This window comes from Ovis aries, chromosome 9 (genome assembly GCF_016772045.2).
Source record: "Ovis aries strain OAR_USU_Benz2616 breed Rambouillet chromosome 9, ARS-UI_Ramb_v3.0, whole genome shotgun sequence".
Lineage (NCBI taxonomy): Eukaryota > Metazoa > Chordata > Mammalia > Artiodactyla > Bovidae > Ovis > Ovis aries.
The window spans coordinates 3,972,601-3,992,796 of record NC_056062.1 but is presented as its reverse complement, the minus strand read 5'-3'; the positions used below and the strand labels follow the sequence as shown (position 1 = coordinate 3,992,796).

Below are 20,196 nucleotides of genomic sequence, written 5' to 3'. Positions count from 1 at the left end.
GTGCTCTTGCCTCTCCCACGACCAGCACCCTTGCCTTAGAAGGAAGCAGTGCTGGAGCAAGAGGTCCTGGAATGGGCGCTTGGTGTGGGTCAGCATTCAGGCTGTAGAGGTCCTGAGACCATTGGAGTTCTGGACAGCTCCCAATCTGCTGCCCCCAGGAGTGACAGCAATGGCTGCTGCCCCCCATTCAGATGCTGTGCCAGGTCTTCATCGCCCTACTACTGTATACCTCCCTTGGCCATGGCAGTCCTAATCCTAGTGTGGTACTGTGCCACAGAGCAAGCGAGCTGGACGGGGCACTCAACTTGGGCCAGACACACACTGAGGTAGCCGCAGGAAACCATGCAGAGTTCAGATAGTTTTTATCTGCTCTCCTTCCTTCCTGGGGATAAGCCAGTGTGTGCTCTCTCTTCACAAGCAGACCTTAGGTTTCTTACACACTCACTGTCAGTGACACTGCTTTTCAACCCAGCTAAGGAGATATGTCTCCTGACATCAGTCCCTGAGACTGGCATGCCCAAATGTGGTTCGAACTGCTCACTCCCCAGGGAGAATCTTTGAGCCTGTGTAACCCCCCTTCTCATCTGTGTCCCTCACTACAGGCACAATCCTAACCTTACTGCTTCTCTTCCCTTCCTACCTGATTTTGTTTGCACCTCTCTTACAGTCTTGATTGTGTAAGAGTTTCTCTGTCAGTTTCTGGTTTGTTTGCAGTGAGTTGCTCCACGCATGGATGTGTTATTGTTGTGTTCAAAGGGCGAGGTGAACTCAGTGCCGCCTACTGTGCCTTCCTGATTTCCCAAGAATTCCTGAAATGTGTAGGCTGGGTATCACCCCACACAAAACACCCCTCATCACTGCACCACAGGGACCTTTCAACAATATATTCAAAATTGTTCATCTATTAAAGCTACTCAAAAGGTTTCTGAGAACCATTCAAATAACATGGCAGCAAGGCACAAAGTGACCTGGCAAAATTAGAATAGCATCTGAGGCAGAACTGTGGGTTCCAGAAACATAACGACTAAGTCACCAAGAGTCAGACATGACTGAGCAACTGAGCAACAACAAATCTCTTATTATTTCTATGTGGTATGAAAGTCGCTCGGTCATGCCCAATGCTTTGCAACCCCAAGGACTCTACAGTCCATGAAATTCTCCAGGCCAGAATACTGGAGTGGGTTGCCATGCCCTGCTCCAGGGGATCTTCCCAACCCAGGGATCTATCCCAGGTCTCCCACATTGCAAGCAGATTCTTTACCCACTAAGCCACAAGGGAAGCCATATTATTTCTATAGAGTCAAGAAATTATCTGGTACAATTAGCTTGGAGAAAGCAGAGAGGAGAATCTCACATGTCAACAAATCAATGCAAATGAAGTTCAGGTTTGCCTCTGCCTTGAGTGTTGTTAGCCAAAGAGTGGATAACACCTACAGAGGCCACTGAGGGTCCTTATTTAGACAAGTTTCCTGAAATAGCTATTGCATGAAACAACCATATGATACTTTGCTTGGCAGTAAATACCATGTTGTTTTTCTGGATGTGAAAACCTCCAGAAAAGTCAAGATTTTAGAACAATAGACTATATGGATAGAATAATATGACTTGATGCTGCAGAAGCATCTCTTCGTCTCACAACATTTGTGATGCCCTTTAGGTTGTTGGGGGACCAGCTAGGGAGGGAGATGCTCTCAGCAGATGTCCTTTGAGCACTCTTCTGCTCTGAAAGTCAAAAGCACAGGGCATCCCAGTCCAAAACCATCCCTGGACAACCTGTGTGTTAGACCTGGGGTCCCCAACCCCTGGACCACACAGCAGGAGGTGAGCAGTGGGCAGGCGACATAGCAGGAGGTGAGCAGTGGGCAGGCAAGCGAGCAAAGCTTCATCTATATTTATAGCCACTCCTCATCACTTGCATTACTACCTGAGCTCCCCTCCAGTGGTGAGATCAGTGGTGGCATTAGATTCTCACAATGAGTGCAAACCCTACAGTTGACTGTGCATGCAAGGGATCTAGGTTGCACACTCCTTATGAGAATCATCCTGAAACCATCCTCCTACCCTGTCTGTGGAAAAATTATCTTCCACAGTATCAGTCCCTGGTGCCAAAAAGATTGGGAGCCACTGTCTTAGACCAAGCATGTTCCACCTTCCCCACATATCTTAGGACAAACACAGCCAGGCAAAGACTGTGATGGGCTGTGCATCAGAGCCCATTGGAGCCCATTGGTTCCAGGCCCAGATAGCAGTATTTTCAGGAAACTCCTAAAGTTTTATGTTTCTGTGGAGATTGCATTCAAACAGCTTACCATTTCATAACTGCTCATTCTTTCTGTATGTGACTCAGAGTGTCATAACTCACTTTCATATATGTCCTTGCACAGAAGAAACTACAAAAAAGATCTTATGATCCAGATAACCATGATTGTGTGATCACTCACCTAGAGTCAGACATCCTGGAGTGCAAAGTTAAGTGGGTCTTCGGAAACATCACTAGGAGCCAAGCTAGTGGAAGTGATGGAATTCCAGCTGAACTATTTCAGATCCTAAAGACTGATGCTGTTAAAGTGTTACACTCAATATGCCAGCAAATTTGGAAAACTTGGCAGTTTCACTCCAATCCCAAAGAAAGGCAATGGCAAAGAATGTTCAAACTACCGCACAATTGCACTCATCTCACACACTAGCAAAGTAATGCTCAAAATTCGCTGAGCTAGACTTCAACAGTACATGAACTGAGAACTTCCAGATGTTCCAGCTGGATTTAGAAAAGGCAAAGGAACCAGATCATATCACCTATATCCATTGGATTATCGAAAAAGCAAGAGAATTCCAGGGGAAAAAAAAAACATCTGTTTCTGCTTCATGGACTATGCCAAAGCCTTTGACTATGTGAATCACAATGGGAAATTCTTCTAGAGATGGAACTACCAGACCACTTTACCTGCCTCCTGAGAAACTTGTATGCAGGTCAAGAAGCAATAGTTAGAACCGGACATGGAACAACAGACTGGTTCCAGATTGGGAAAGGAGTACGTCAAAGCTGTATATTGTCACCCTGCTTATTTAACTTATATGTTTCACATAATACAAAATGCCAGGCTGGATGAAGCATAAGCTGGAATCAGTATTTCCAGGAGAAATATCAATAACTTTAGATATGCAAAGGACACCACCCTTATGGCAGAAAGAGAAGAGGAACTAGAGAGCTTCTTGATGAAAGTGAAAGAGGAGAGTGAAAAAGCTGGCTTAAAGCTCAACATACAGAAAACTAAGATCATGGCATCCAGTCCCATCACTTCATGGCAAATAGATGGCAAAACAATGGAAACAGTGACAGACTTTATTTTGGGGGACTCCAAAATCACTGCAGATAATGACTGCAGCCACAAAATTAAAAGATGCTTGCTCCTTGGAAGAAAAGCTATGGCAAACCTAGACAGCATATTTAAAAGCAGAGACATTACTTTGCCAACAAAGGTTTATACAGTCAAAGCTGTGGTTTTCCCAGTAGTCATGTATGGATCTGAGAGTTGGACCATAAAGAAGGCTGAGTACCAAAGAATTGATGCTCCTGAACTGTGGTGTTGGAGAAGACTCATGACAGTCCCTTGGACTGCAAGGAGTTCAAACCAGTCAATCCTAAAGGAAATAAGTCCTGAGTATTCATTGGAAGGACTGATACTGAAGCTAGCTCCAATACTTTGCCCACCTGATGTGAAGACCAACTCATTAAAAAAGACCCTGATGCTGGGGAAAGGTTGAAGGCAGGAGAAGGGGACAACAGAGGACAAGATAGTTGGGTGGCATCACCGACTCAATGTACAAGAGTTTGAGCAAACTCTGGGAGATGGTGAAGGACAGGGATGTCTGGCCTGCTGTAGTTCATGTGGTCGCAAAGAGTCAGACACGACTGAGAGACTGAACAAGAGCAAATGATTTATAACTGAAGACTTGGGGACTAAAATTTTTATTTCAATCTAGATATCTGAGATCAAAGGTAGGTAGGGAAAATGAGAGACTATCACAGGACCAGTAATATTTATAACACCAGTTATAAACTACTTATTTTTTATAGAATTTTTAGTCTCTTTCTCCTCAAATTTTATTTTAATTTTTCAATGTTTGGAAATAATTTTATTTATGTATTTGTCTTTGTCCGTGCTGGGTCTTCACTGCTGTGTCGGCTCTTCTCTAGTTGCCATGTGCAGGCTTCTCATTGCAGTGGCTTCTCATTGCAGTGACTTCTCATTGCAGAACAAGGGCTCCAGGCGGGCAAGCTTTAGCAACTGTGGTTTGTGGGCTACAGAGCCCAGGCTCAGTAGTTGTGCCTCATGAGCTTGGTTGCTCTGAAGCTTGTGGGATCTTTCCAGGTCAGGGATCAAACCCATGTCTCCTGTATTGGCAGGCAGATTCTTTACCACTGAGCCACCAAGGAATCCCCTAAACTACTTCTTTTTAACTGAAGTAGCATGAGTAATATGAAGGCACATTTAAAATGTCAAACTGTAACAACAGTGATTGGCTTCTTTATTCAACAAATATTTATTGAGTGCTTCCTATATGTTAGGTACTGCTATAGGCATGGGGTGGGCATTCGGTTCCAGGCCTCATAGGTCTTACATGCTAACATAAGAATTTTTGAAGAAATACAAAATTGTACATGTTAGTTAGTATTAAGGAGAAACACAATGTCCAATGAGAAGATGTGAGGGGAACCTGTCTGGAGACCCTCAGAATGCATTTGGTAATAGCTGTGATCTGAGTCATTGCTAACCAGACGAAGAGGGGAGGACAGAGTAGGGGACTACAGGGAGAGACAAGAAGGATCCTGGTCCATTTGAGGGGCTGAGAGAAGACCCTTTCCATGACTTTGCTGAGGTTTTGAAGAAAGGAAGTCAGAACGTCATTTAAAGATTGCATTCTGATCTGTGGAGAACATGTGTGTCAGAGGAGCAAGAGTAGGTCATAGGGGCCAATGAGGGAGCCTTTGCAATGATCCTGCAAGAGTGCTGGTGGCCTTCCAGTGGAGATAGCTGGAGTGAAGAGACTTGGGGCAGAGGCAACCGCACTGGCTGATGTTGTCCTTAAGCAGTAGGTAGTGTGTGTGAAGTCGCTCCGTCGTGTCCTACTCTTTGTGACCCCATAGATTGTAGCCTACCAGGTTCTTCTGTCCATGGGATTTTTCTAGGCAAGAATACTGGAGTGGGTTGCCATTTCCTTCTCCAGGAGATCTTCCCAACCCAGGGATTGAAGCCAGGTCTCCCACATTGTAGGGAGACGCTTTACCATCTAAGCCACCAGGGAAGTAGAGGAGGCCAGTGTTAATGGTGACACCTAGATGGAAGAAGAAAGAGTCTATGGACAGGAGAGGTTGGATGCAGATTTTCTTTCTTTATGTACTCTGTTTCAATTATAAAATGAAATTACCACTCATTTTCACAAGTCAAACTGCAGAGATATGTTAGGAAGAAGTTAATTATCATCCTCCCACTTCTGGACTAATACCTGTTAACAATGAGTTATTCTCTTGTCTTTCTTACTCATATATAGCTGCATTTTTTTATTTTTAAATTCTGTTTTGAACTTGTTGAATATAACTCTCTTCTAGAATTTACAAGTGAACTCATTAAGTAGAAAAGTAGACATAGGGGTCAAAACCCAGAAGGGAAACATGCGCTGGGTTTACATATTTGTCTGTCCTCATATGCATAATGCCTCAGCCATGGAATTGATAAGTGTACCTGGGACAAGAGGTTGAATCACAAGAAGAGAGCTGGATGTAGTCCTGAGGAGGCCCAGGGTTGACCAGTGAGGAGCTGGTTGGAGAGGAGAGGTCAGAGAGACAGGAAGAAGAAGCAGAGCACATGTAATACAAGTCATGAGCGTGCCAAGTGCAGCCAAAAGGTCGATAATGGAACATCCATTATACTGAGCAACAAAGATGCCACTACTAGTGTTGAAAGTTGTATCAAAACCAAACGAGGCTGGCAGGCATTAGTTTGGAGTTTTGCTAATTCACCCCTGGAGCGGTGCTATTTCTCCAGCATCACCTCCTGACGGGGTAGGGTGGAAGTCACAGCAGGGACAAATAGGGTCTCAAAAGTGAGAGTTTTTCAGGAATGTTTGACAGAGTGTGAGAGAGGCAATGGGATAAAAGCTGTTACAGTGCTATTGTCTATTTTTATGTTAAAGTAGGGACTGTTTCAAAAATAAATGGATTTTTAAAAAATTTTTGTTTCATGTTTACTTAGGGAAATGGTGAACATGGAGCTGGTGGTCTAAAAGGAGAGAAGGTAATCAAATTTGCAGAGTGAGTAGAGACATCTAGATTTTTACACCAATTCACACATTCACATGTCAGGGCAGCCTCACTGCCCCGCAGGTTCCACGTCAGCCTTCAGGGAGCACTACTCTCCCCGCCTCCTGACCAAGCAGGACTGAGCTCAGCCTCCCCTGGAAGCCTTGAGTAGCTGACCACAGGAAGGGAACACTTCCACAGTGAGGGGAAATAACTGTCACATAACTGTCACAGGTAAATGAAATTAGGACACATGTTTCAGTTTATAGTTAGATGTTTCTTGGATCCGCATAGGTGGCAACAACAATCTGAAAAGCCCTGTGACAGGATGCCTGAGGCTTGCTATTTTTCTGTCCTCTTAAGTGTCCACGCATAAGCTGTCATGGGAGCATTTTTGGGTGGGTTTTTATCATGTACAGTCACAGTTTAACCAAATAGTTATTTCAAAACAGCTTTAAAATTAAAACACTGGTGAATTTCCATTGCCTTCTCATTGTCATCATTCATGAGTTTAATTAATTAGCTGTGAAGATGACAAATACACTTGCCTTCTCAAAAAAGATGTCTCACTCCTGTTTGATCCTGCAATTGTGATGACCTTAGATTCAGTGGGAAATTGCCATTGTCAAGAAAAAAAAAACAATGAGGAAACTATATTCAATATTTTGTAATAACCTATAAGGGAAAAGAATCTGAAAAAAAAAAAAAAATATATATATATATATATATATATATATATATATACTTGTATGTATAACTGAATAACTTTGCTGTACACCTTAAACTAACATGACATTGTAAATCAGCTATACTTCAATTTTAAAAAGAAAAAAAGACGAAAGAAACAATGCACATCAAATCCACAGACAAGATGAGTAGGACTGAAAATACTCCGCAGGAACATGGCCTGTAAGTGCTCCCTTCTGCCATTCACCCAGTAAAAATTCTCATGATTGAGGGCAGGGTATTTCAACATGAATCCAAGAAAATATGACTTCCATGCCTTATAAATCCGTGCAACCCATCTATTCACAGGATCATACCTCCATCACCAGAAAGGAAAAAAAAAAAACTGCTAAGAGATAGTCTCCGCAGAATGGGGAGCTTCTTATAGACTGACCATTGCAAATGAAATTTCCTGCAAAAAATAAAAATAAAAACCTTGACATTCTTAAAAAGACATCCCTAAAAATTGATTATACAGCAGTAATGTCATTTATGTGTCTTGGATTGCACTGCTGGTACATTAACATTATTTCCTGTAACCAAATAGCTTATGGAATTCCTACACCACCATAACGAACACATTATATTTTAAGCAATTACTGCAGGACACATGCAGACTAAGGAGAAAAAAAAAAAAAGAGCTTGTCACTTAGGACAGCTGAGCAAAGAGAGCTGTGGCACTTTTAAAGTATTTAAATTATGATTCATTCCTTGAAACAAAGCAGCTGGCTCTCATTTTCCTCTGTTCATTAGGAAACACATGTTACTTAGGAATTCTGAAGACCTCAATGTTGAGAAATTTGATTCTGTAAAACAGGTGTATTTCTAACTCTAAGGACACTTTCTATGGCTCAAAATCTTTTCTAATTGCTTCAGAATCTTAAGTGGAATTAGAAAAAAGCCAGTGGCATAACTGTTCCCTCTTCCCACCCAAAGAAATAACCCAGAGGAGTCTACAGAGAACTGGATACAGTACCTGATATAAATGCCCATGTGAAGTGATTTGTAGGAATTTTAATTAACAGGAAAAAGGCTCTCCCAGTGAAAAATGCATAGGGTGAATTCTAAAACCTAAGTGCCACCCTTGCTGGAGAAGCAGAATCACCTCTACCTGTGCACACTCAGTACCTGGGCTGAGTCTATACTTCCATTCTTCGTGATGCTGTTCAGAGGTCACTGGAGTGAGAATTTAAGGCCCCGTCAACCAGCTCCCTTGGACCTTTGCTTGCACCCCTGATGGACCCCGGTGGTTCGGCTGTACATTGGAGTCCCCTGAGGGCTTTTAGAAAGTACCAGTCTCGGGCCCCATCTCCAGGACTCTGATGTGGGGCAGAACTCATGTCTCTGGTTGATCTGGAGTGAGGTCCATGTTGCTTTATTTAAAAGAGTTTCAGATGATTCTACCCAGCAGCCAGCGTTGAGTGATGGAAGGAACCTGGGCTCTGGGGTCAAAAGCTGATTGTGCCATTAACAGCTCAGAAAAGACACTCCAATCCTCTGGTCATCCATTTATTCATTTGTGAAATGGGCAAAATTATATCTACACAGAGTTGATGGCAAGATTAAAATCAAATGAGATGAGATGCCCTTACCCAAAGCACAATGCCTGACATATATTAAGCCCTCACTAGCACTTCGTTCCTCACTGTTCATCCATTCTAAACTTTCTTTCTCCTCGTGGAGTATCATGTATGTCTTTTTGGTATTCATAGTTATCATACTTAACCTCCGGTCTTGATCATCTTTGCTTCTCCCACAATAATTTTGATGAAGAAGAGATTCAATTTACGTTGTAGGATTGAGCCAGAAGTACAATTTCAACATATACATGACTTTTGCTCTATCATACTCCACTTCTCAATGCACCAGCTGGCAGAATAGAATCACAAAGCCAGCCTACCATTTGGAACCCAAAGTGGTAAAGAACCCACCTGCCAATGCAGGAGAGGTAAAAGACGGGGCTTCCATCCCTGGGTCGGGAAGATCGTCTGGACGAGGGCATGGCTATCCATGCCAGTATTCTTCCCTGGATAATCCTGTGGACAGAGGAGCCTGGCAGGCTATAGTCCATAGGGTTACACAGAGTCAGACACAACTGAAGTGCCTTAGCATGGACACACACTTCTAGTAAAACACCAGAGTCAATACAAACAGCAATGGAATTGACACACAAATCACTCCTAGGTTAGCAGCCTCATTCTGATTCAGGATACAGGAAGAAAGGACAACAAATACTACCAGCTTTTAATGGTAAATATGACAGAGACCCAGGCATCCATGCAAGCCACCTACCAGGGCTGAAATGATGACCCCTGCTCTGTAGCTTCCTGAGAAAGACAGGATACAGTGATGGGATGATGATGTATCTGCAAGTTGATTGGGGGTAGCTGCTTCTTTATAGAGACAGAAGAATCAGGAGGTGGAATATCTAAGGAACCCTGAGAAATTAGTGGTGTCTTTTAGAGCAGTTGTCAGAGGAAAAAAATGGAGGCGCAACACCACCAGACCTTTCAAATAACATCCGAAGTGTCAAATTAAATGACTGCCTTTCCCAAAGCTAAGTAAATCCATCACTGATCTTTCAACCCATAATTACAGTGATAAATTACTGAATATTCATTTTATATATGAAGAACAACTCCATATGTGTTTAAGATTCAGGTGGGAAAATGCTTTTGTTTGTAGACTTTTGTATCAAGGATCTAGTCTCTAAGACTTCCTCCAAGCCCAGCCACACTTCCATACCAAACAGAGGTGGACCAAAGCCTCAGCCTGGTCCTTCCTCTGTATTTCAGTGGAGACTTATATACATTGGTTTAAATACTTAGCAGCTGTGAATATGGTTACTCTTCCTTCAGGCATATTCCTCTCCCCTTACCTTTTGATATCAAGCAGATGTGACTTTTATAGTAACTCCTAGTCCCTTTATTTCTACATTTACTTTATGCAGCTGGCTTGAATTACTGGGCATATTTTTCCCCAGTGCCTGAGGCTTTTAACATCTATCAGATGTTAAAAGAAGGCCAACACTCTATACAGTCTAACACTTGTACAAGGCCAATTGTTTAGTCTATCAAACCAACAGCAATCAGTCCCTTAATGTCTCCACCAATTTCTTCCTCTTTTCATTATGGATAGAACTTACTATCTGTAGGAGAATGGATTCTCCTACAATATGATAACTCTAAAACTGATGTTACATTGTATGTTTAGATGGTACACTATAAGGGAAAATACTTGTATTAATAAATGAAGATTAAATAATATTCCACAAATCTAGAAGGCTCCTTAAAAAAGAAAAAAAAAAAACCATGACATTGTCTATGCGTTATGAATGACTGACTCCCTCTTCCTCTAAGCTAAATCACAAGATACTGATTAGGATAGAAACATAAAAGTAAACCAGTGTCTTTAGGGCTGACTATCTGAGGCTTCAAAAGAAACAGATAAACATATCCACACAAGGGGACACGTGTAGAGATGTTCATTGCAACTCTGTTTATAAGACAACAAAATGCACATTTGTGCTGTGTCTCAGTTGTGCCCAACTCTTTTGCAACCCCGTGAACTGTAGCCCACCAGGCCCCTCTGTCAATGGGATTTTCCAGGCAAAAACACTGGAATGGGCTGGCATTCTCCAGGGGATCTTCCCGACCCAGGAATCAAACCCATGCCTCTTGCATCTCCTGCATTGGCAGGCGTATTCTTTACCACTGAGCCCCATGGGAAGCCCCAAATACCCATGAGTGGGGCTTAGATGACCCCGATCCATTAACACACTATAATACTATCCAAAGGTTCAGTGAATAAACTAGACCTCTATGTTTAATATCCATCAATAGAGGATGGATATTAAAAACAACATTGAGTTGGGGGGAAAGTCACAGAATGTCATATACAAGATTAACCAGTGGCTTTTATAAAAGTTGTTTTAAATATCCAAAATAACATACTATTTATGGTTCCACATATGCAGTAAAAGTACAAAAATATAGACTGAAAATGTAAGTACTAAATTCATAACAGTGACTCTCTCTGGCACAGAAATAGAGAGGGAATATGAAATTTCCTCTTTGACATAAGGTTTTTTTTTCCTCCTTGGGTGCCTTGTCCATGGAGGTTTGACATATTCAACTTTATCTATTTTGTATTTTTTTTTTTTAATAAAAAAGACACATGGAGCAGAAAAGCTATATGCTTGGAAATGCCATGATGAACATTGTTTTGCAGAAATGCTCTTAGGGTTGGAAAACAACCCAGCATTATATAAGTTCTGGTTGTTGTTCAGTCACTCAGTTGTGTCCAACTCTGCAACCCCATGGTTACAGCCTGCCAGGCTCCTCTGTCCATGGGACTTGCCATGCAAGAATCCTGGAGTGGGCTCCCATTTCCTTCTCCAAGAAATCTTCCCAACCAAGGAATCAAACCCATGTCTCCTGCATTGGCAAGAGGCCCCGGGAAAGCCCTACAGCATTCTAGTGGCTGCACTTAACAACTGTGTGGTATTCAGGGTTGTTGGCTAACAGTAAACGGAAGCACTGAGATATCTCTATCGTTTAATTAGTGGTACACTTCCTTGCCACCAATATTATTTCTAAAATTTTATTTTCTCAAAATACTCCTTATATGTCCCATACAAATCCCTCTTCTGGATTTTTCATCAGAAACTCAGACTTTTCTAAGCCACTGCTATCCCCACATCAAGAAGGCCTTCTTTGCAACCAAACCGTGGTGAATGAGTGCTGGAAACAGTGGAGAGACATCTTTTTCTTCCCATATCTCCCCCTACTTGCAAAAAGAAAGAAATATCTGAAATAAAATGAATTTGGATTACTGTGTCAGTTAACTAATGTGATGTCTTTAAGGCCACAAAAATTCTTTTATTTCTTTTGGTGCAGCAGAGCATAATTATAATTATTTTCTCTAAATGTTCTTTGCTTGAAAAATAATTGGCTTTGTCTCACATTAATTTTAAAGATCATAATGAATATTGTGGATTTCTAAAAGACCTAAAGGCATTGTGGAGTGCTTATAAACACATTGTTATGCAAATAACCTATTGGATTCAGAGCTTCCCACTGCCCCTTGGGGGAAACAGATAAATTCCATTGTTAGAAGGGTACAGGTTGTGCTGTCACCCTGAGGGTCGCAACAGGACTTATCTGCTGCTGCTAATGCTAAGTCACTTCAGTCGTGTCCGACTCTGTGCGACCCCCCATAGATGGCAGCCCAGCAGGCCATCCCGTCCCTGGGATTCTCCAAGCAAGAACACTGCCTTCTCCAAGGACTTACCTAGCCTCATGCAAAAATTGTCTTCTGCTTTTCTTGAAAGGGTGAAACTGGATCGCCAGGATTTCCAGGATCTATTGGCCCTAAAGGTGAAAAGGGAGATTCTGTAAGTACTTTAGCTTTGAGAGCAGCGGGAGAATATCCAAAAGATAGAGTTAAGATATTTTTCTTAATCAGCCCCAATTCCATGTATGTTGGTTGCCCCTGGCATAAGGAACAATAGATCAGATATTTGGTCATGTTCTCTAAATGAGGTACTAAGTTTTTACAAGTATTACCTCACTTAGTTCATTAAAAAAAAAAAAAAATTCTTCAGATGAGGAAACCAAGGCACAGAAAGGTTAAGTAACTTCCCTAAGGTCCCTAAGCTAGGAAATACTGAAACCATGAATCACTCCTAGATAGGCTGATTCCAGAACCCAGGATTTAAAAATCACTAAGCTACCCTGCTATAGCTAAAGACAATAGCTGCTGCTGCTGCTGCTAAGTCACTTCAGTCGTGTCCAACTCTGTGTGACCCCAGAGACGGCAGCCCACCAGGCTCCCCTGTCCCTGGGATTCTCCAGGCAAGAACATTGGAGTGGGTTGCCACTTCCTTCTCCAATGCATGAAAGTGAAAAGTGAAAGTGAAGTCGCTCAGTCGTGTCCAACCCTCTGCAACCCCATGGACCACAGCCTACAAGGCTCCTCCATCCATGGGGTTTTCCAGGCGAGAGTACTGGAGTAGGATGCCATCGCCTTCTCTGAGATAATAGCTAAAATGAATAATAAAATCAGTATATCAAAAGAGCTAATTTATCCCCCCAAAATAGAGAAGTTTATCTTTGTTCAAACAACTACTCTCAGCATAGTCTCTGAAGTTATTCTAGGTTTTTATAAGATCAAAATGACTTCTTAAATATTACTGAGGTCACGTTCTTCCAAAATTTAGTTCTTTTGGTAGAAAAAAGTACCTTCAGTATCATTTATATTCAAATGGGACTACCTAAAGAGATGACATGAATCCTAATTACAAAAATAATTATTTTAAATTCTGCTTAAAAAAATAAAAAACCCACAGCAGCCCTCAAGAATCAGCAAGAATGACTTAACAAATGTTTCATCTTTGTTAAAAAAAAAAAAAAATGTAACACTTTGAATAAATTTACTTTTTCCTCTTCCCTTGCTGGGATGAACAGAGAATATTGGTTGGCCAGAGATAAAAATGAAGAGGTCACTAAAAGGCCTGCATGCCTGCCAAATGGGAACAATATAAAGAGTATTTAATATCACAGAGTCAAATTCTCCTTGTGCTTCAGCTTTAAAAATGAAGCATCTTTGGCTATGACAGTCATTCTCTGACAGCTTTAGAGTTCATGCTGTCCCCCTTATGCTCCGAAGTTCTCCTCCTTCAGAGGTCACTCTTGCCTTTGGTTTTCTGTTCAAACCAGTAACAATCCTTACTGGGGTTCCACACCTGAGGATTTCCAAGCCTCTCTAGGAAATCTCCTCTCTCCCGCAAATCAGCCCAAGGTCTACTGTGCCTTCCACCTGCCAGCTGGCTCCTATAACTCCACACTTATGGGCACCTCTCATCAGCTCTTATCTGCCCCTTGCCCCCCACCCCATCTCCCCTCCACACTGGAGCACTGACACCTTCTCTTAATTTCCACATGCTGCTTGACAAACCAGGACCTAAGATTTACTATAATTCTACTGGCATATCTGGGACTTGTAGAGCAGAGAGATTTGAATGGATTAGAGCAGTGCCTCTCATACTAAATGTGAACTTGAGTTGCTGAAGATCCTTTTGAAATGCTAATCCTAGTTCAGCAGGTCTGGGTAGCGGTTTATTACCAAATCCAAGTTCAGTTCAGCTGCTCACTGCTCATAAGTCAACAGTTGCAGAGGCAAGTGTCAGCAGAAAGGTGCTTTAATCAGAAAAGGTTGCAACCTGAGGAGAAGGGGGACTCATGTCCTGAGACCAACTCCCAAGTTTCTTTTCAGCCAGGACAGTTTTTAAAGGCAAAAATGATGGGGGTGGAGGATGCGGGAATGGCAAGAATCTCAGTGAGTCATTGAGGCAAGAGGTTGGAATCTGAATCTTTTTTTCTTTCCTTTGAGTGCAGACTGGCTGACTCTGTCTTCAAATGTAATCTTGATGCATGATCTCCGGTAGGATTACTAAGGGGGCCATTGAGGGAGAGAGCTAGTCATCTTTTAATGGTTTAACTCTTCATTCTTTTTATCTAGGAAAAAATCAATAGCTTAGGTAAGGCATGGCATGCATTCAGGACAGCATAAGTCAGGAGTTAGTTTCAATTGCTTGGTGATCTCATTTTTATATTTAGGTTCTTTTAAGTTCAGAGGGGAACAGGAAAGGGGCAAAAGAGCTGCTTTCAGACTGAGCAGGTGTATTTCTCAACGCGCTCAGGCCATGCTCCTGCTGTGCATCCTGGGCTGTGCTATGAGTAGCAAGAACTGGAGGATTTCACATTTCCTGAAGATTTTCCTCTAGCTTTCTGTCCTGTTACCAAGGCCCACCCCCTGAGACCGCTTTTCTCCCCATCTACCTTACCCTCCCAGCTCTTCTTGTCAAATCTGCAAATTATCCCACCTTCCTTATATTAATACATCTTCGCCTACCTTTCTCCCAGCTTCCCACAGGAAAAAACACAAATTTCACATCATTAGTAAAGCAGTCTAGCTCTCTATGGTCTCAGCCTTTCTATTCTGGAACAGGATCTGAACGTAACATAATAATCAGAAGGTCCAAACAGAAAAATAATCTTCATCCAAATCTGAACTCTGAGCCTGAGTAGTTTAAATGGCAGTTTGTCCCCTGTTACAGAACATTTACTACATGACTAGGTTAGATATCGGAGTGAAAATGTCATCTAGTTGAACCCCAGGATTTTATAGATAAGGAAAAAGAGGCTCCAAAATGTAAATGACTTGCCCCAGATAGTAGCCACTGGAATTAAAACAAAATATCAGCTCTCTAGACAACCAGGCTCCTGGTTTTTCTTTTTCTGCCCCAACTAGAAGTTACTTTAGTCACTGTAGCTTGGCAGAGGTTCTAAATAACCAGTGACATAAGTAATGTAATAGAAACAAGCAGTTACAAAAGCAACGCAGCCCATTGCTCACATCTCATTAACTTCATCTCCTATCTTAAAAATCGAGTTAATTTTTAGAATTAAGACTGAAACACAAGAATATAAATGAAGATCTCTATATATCTAATATATAGAAATTATCCAGTAAGAGATTTAATTATGTTGGATAGATATGGGCCATATTAGTCAGAGTAGGTAGGTTATGCTAAGTAACAAATTAACCCTGAAATTTCTGTGGTTTTACCCCCAAGAAAAGCTTTCTCTCACTCATACTGCCCAGGAGTGTGGTTGGGAGGAGTGGGTATCCTGCTCCACATGACCCTTAGTAACCAGTCAGCAGGCTGGTAAGCACCAGGGAGCTATGCCCTCTGACAGGCACAAACTTCTCAGCCACCACTGCCAGGACGGCAGGACTGGAGCATGGTGAGTGGTCTTCGCACGCCTCAGCCTTCACGTGCTCTGCAGCCCTGCCGAACACATTTCACAGTCAGAGTCAGCCGCTTGCCCCCACGTAACTGCAGGGAGGTTGGAGACATGGGGGAGAAGACAGGGCCCCCAGAATTCCCCGGGTCATGAGGTGTGAAGTTTTTTCGGTAACCACTCACCGCCTATGGTGATCTGAAGGTCAAATCCTTACCAGCACCTTTGAGAGTGGCACTGCCTAGCATAGCGGTCCTCAGCCTTTCCCTTGACTTTCAGATGCAAAATAAAACGTTTTAAAATGTATGGTTTCCATCTTATTATCCATTCACTCAATTCGCATAATAAGGCAATTAAATTGTAAATAATATCAAACAGACTGAGTAAGCAAAGTCTGATTTTGAAGCCAGGCTGCCTGGGTTTAGATCCTCAGTGACTTCTTATTGATTTTGTGACCTTGGGGAGATGAATTAACTTCCCTGTGCCTCAGTTCCCCCTCTGTAAATGAATGTACTACCCTGTTGACCCAAGAGGTTAATTGTATTAACGTATATAATGTGATTAAAACAGGGTTTAATACATTGAAATAATTCAATAAATGTCAGCAATTATTGTTTTATCTGTAAAACTTTAAGTTCCCTAATTTAATAAATTTCATGGGACAGCAGAAGTGTACCCTGGAGATGCTATGATAGTCAAGGTGAATTATATTTCTTCATTCACAGAGTTTGTAGGCAAGACAAGCAAGGGAACAGGGAACATACAGTGGGTGAATGCTGCTTTAGGAGAAACATTAATAACTTAGGTTTACTCAGAACCTTTCTGAATCTCTTCTCATTCTGGTATTGGGACAATATCTTCCTCACAGCAGTGTAGTGAAGGTTAAATGACATCACAATATGTACCTTCAAGAACAGAAGCTAATACAGGGAAGCCTCTCTATCTCTGTGTGTGAGTGTGTGTGTGTGTGTGTGTGTGTGTGTGTGTGTGTGTGTGTGTGTAGGAAGGGTTGTGTTGTTAGTAACACAGTGACCATGGGGAAAGTGTTGCATCGTAAGAGGCATTCCTTCAAAGCTTTGACTCCCACCAGAACCTTCAAGCCTAAACCCAACAGCAAGAACTAGTATCAGTTCCATAGACTTGTACTGTTATTCACCCAGTAATTAACTCCTTCATGTCATTTTCATTAAAAGGAAAGTGAAAATTAGTATTTTTACAGTAATGACTTTGTAATTTTAAACACTAATTTAGAACTCTAGCTGTATCTTTTAAGCACCAACTTAAGTAACTGGAAGAATTCAAATGAATGTCTTTCCACTGATCACTCCAGCATCTTCACATTCATTCTGCCTCTGTTTGGATGCTTGTGTGTGTGTGTGTGTGTGTGTGTGTGTGTGTGTGTGTGTGTGTGTGACCATCTCTTTGAACCACACCAGAGGAAGCTTTGGCCTTGGACCATATTCTAATTTGTCAACCACTCAGGATTCTCAAAATAACATTAAGATGATTAAGTTACTGTTCATTTGGGAATATGAAAGGGTTTTCTAATTCAGTTGCATATTGGTCTTCTAAGCTGCACGGGTAGACAATGTGACATTCTGGATCATTACATGTTTGCAGTGGAGGACTGAGTTTGACCTGCAGGATTTGTTCACATCCAGGTTTGGAGAGATTGTTTTTAAAAGAGTTTATATTTGATTCTTTTTTCTATGCATTTTCCTAGGGGGAACGCTTTGCAAAAGGTGAAAAGGGAGATAGAGTAAGTAGATGTTTTATCACTATCTTGGGTTTTCTGTTTCATTGATTTCCTCCTCTCCGATTTCTATCATGTTTACTTTAGAGCCTAACAGATTTGATAAGATAAACTCCCTGAGCATTCTGCTTTTTCCTCTGTGAATTTTGACTCTTTTATTTTGATAAGTATGAAATTTTAAACCTTGTTACAAGCAGTGTTTATTTTCTGTAACACATTACTATTTGTGATTGGACATGAATGTAATGAAAGATATACACCAAGGATATTTCAGGTACAAAATTATTGTATAAGATAGTTTTTCCAAAATTTTTGTTGATATAAATTGGATTTACCAGACAGGATGGTTTTATCAAAAGGATCAATGATCGGTCCTCTCTAGTGGTCCAGTGGTTAAGGCTCCAAGCTTCCAGTGCAGGGGGTATAAGTTTAATCTCTACTCTGGAAACTGAGATCCTGCGGAACAGCCAAAAAATAAATAAATAAAAGAATCAGTGATTAAGTCGTGGAAGATAATTTAATTAAAGTGAACTCTTTGTGGCCAACTTTGTACTCTTTTGTGTCCTTTAATTTTTGTGTGATTTTTGTTTCATTAAATACGTACCTAAAAGCAGAACCTCCATGACATATCAACGTAGATTTTACTCTTTCTTTTTTGCCCTTATCTGCAGTTTTGTTTCTCTGAGCTGTAGGATTAGCTGGTGACAAACCAGCTAATAACAATGTCAGTTGAGTAGAGGACACAGTAATTGCTAATGGACCATGATGATTACAGTGTCAAAAGTGACATTGGGGAAAAACTGTTACAGAGAAGAAAGGAAAATAAGAAATGGTTTATTAGCAATTATTATTTTAAGTCATATTTTAGGATGACCCCTTCTTGACTTCATCATGTCTTCCATAATTTCCTCTTTTATCACGTCAGCTACTGAAAGTGTAAATGAGTTGCAGCATTAGAGACGCTGTCCTCCATCTGAATGTAAACACATGTATGGTGATTATTTCATTTACAGGGAGAACCTGGAATAGCAGGATCACAAGGAATAAAGGTAATCCCCTGACACCCTTCTGTTGCATCTCCAACATAATGAGACTGTGAAAATTAAAGTAACCATTTCTATCCCACCCATGTGTTTAGGGCGAGCCTGGAGATCCTGGTCCACCTGGTGTAATTGGAAGCCCAGGACTAAAGGTACATAAGAAATAACTCAGGGAAATATGGACATTGTTTTGAAGGTATAGCCATTTCTGTGTAAAACAAGGAGCTCTGATGTACCACTCATTTTCATCACAAATGTTGTCGGGGACTTTATCATGTTTTCATAGTGATTTCTCCCACAGACACACTCCCATACTGGCTGCATTTATTACACATATGGTGCCTCTGTCTTTTGGATCACAATAGGATATTTAAGCACTTTTCAGACCATATTCACAATAGCATCTCTGAAAGCTTTAAAAGTAAAAAATATGAGCCACATCTATGACCCTGTTTCCTTAAAGAAAACAGGATTTAGTTTCCCAAGCCCAAATTCTGCAGCCCACAGGCACTTGAGTTTCCCACACGGGATGCTATAGGACTGTCCCAAAGGAGACCCACTGCTAGGAGGCACTAGAAGGATTCATGTAATGTGCCCCTATCCATGTGTACAGCAGGTTATCCAGACTCATCTGCTGGTGGGCACATGCCTGTGTGCTCAGCCACTAAGCCGTGTCCGAGTCTTTGAGACCCCATTGGCTGTAGCCCACCAGGCTCCTCTGTCCATGGGATTTTCCAGGCAAGAATACTGGAAAGGATTGCCATTTCCTCCTCCAGGGGAGTCTTCCCAACCCAGGCATCAAACCTGCATGAGAACAGACTCATTTAAATAAAAACGTCTTAAAACTGTAAGCCCAAAGCACATTTCAGTGTTACACAGAGGAGCCTGGATACTTTTCTATAGATGAAGGTTACACCGTGTTTTACATATATTCAGGTACAGACTATATTTTTAGCACAAGTGAAGTATATATCTCCTTCTATTTTAGGGTCAGCAAGGACCTGCAGGCTCTGTGGGACCCAGAGGACCACCAGGAGATATTGTATGTATAGTAGATGCATGTGTCATTTTAAAGACTGTCAGCATCTGTTCATGCAAATGAGTTATACTGCATTTTCCAAGGGCAGGGGTCATCTCTGCCACTGAAACTGATCACACCTAATGTCAGAGACTGTTGAGAAGGCTCATGTCTCCATTTAGTTATATGAGATCCTTTTGAATATTATTAACCTAACAAATCAGTCTTTGAAACCCAAGTTAGCATTTCCGTTATACATCGTTATACATGGCTCTTGATTAAATTCTCCATTCAAGAAAGACATTTCCAAAGCTTCTGTTGTTGTATTCTTGCAAAGGTCTCCAAAAAGGGGGCAAATCTTTTGGCTGAAAATACTTCTATAATGCAATTGGTGACAGGTCCTCAGGTTGCATTATAGTCTAGCTTTACCAGATTCGCAATTCCCTCTCTCTCTCTCACACACACACACACATACATATATATCCTCACACCCCTTAAATGCACTGTTTTTTCTTTTACTGGATTATACTTGATTTACAGTATTAGTTTCA

The 20,196-nt window shown here is 41.5% G+C and overlaps 1 protein-coding gene across 1 annotated transcript in view; it reads left to right on the top strand.

Annotated features, from left to right (window-relative positions):
- COL19A1 (collagen type XIX alpha 1 chain) overlaps positions 1 to 20,196 on the top strand; it is a 488,172-nt gene that overhangs the window by 374,410 nt on the left and 93,566 nt on the right. Inside the window, exons 18-23 of the mRNA XM_042253848.2 lie at positions 6,255 to 6,296; positions 12,360 to 12,422; positions 17,558 to 17,593; positions 18,601 to 18,636; positions 18,726 to 18,779; positions 19,616 to 19,669. Of these exons, the coding sequence (XP_042109782.1) occupies positions 6,255 to 6,296; positions 12,360 to 12,422; positions 17,558 to 17,593; positions 18,601 to 18,636; positions 18,726 to 18,779; positions 19,616 to 19,669 (285 nt within the window). The remainder of the gene's footprint in view (positions 1 to 6,254; positions 6,297 to 12,359; positions 12,423 to 17,557; positions 17,594 to 18,600; positions 18,637 to 18,725; positions 18,780 to 19,615; positions 19,670 to 20,196) is intronic.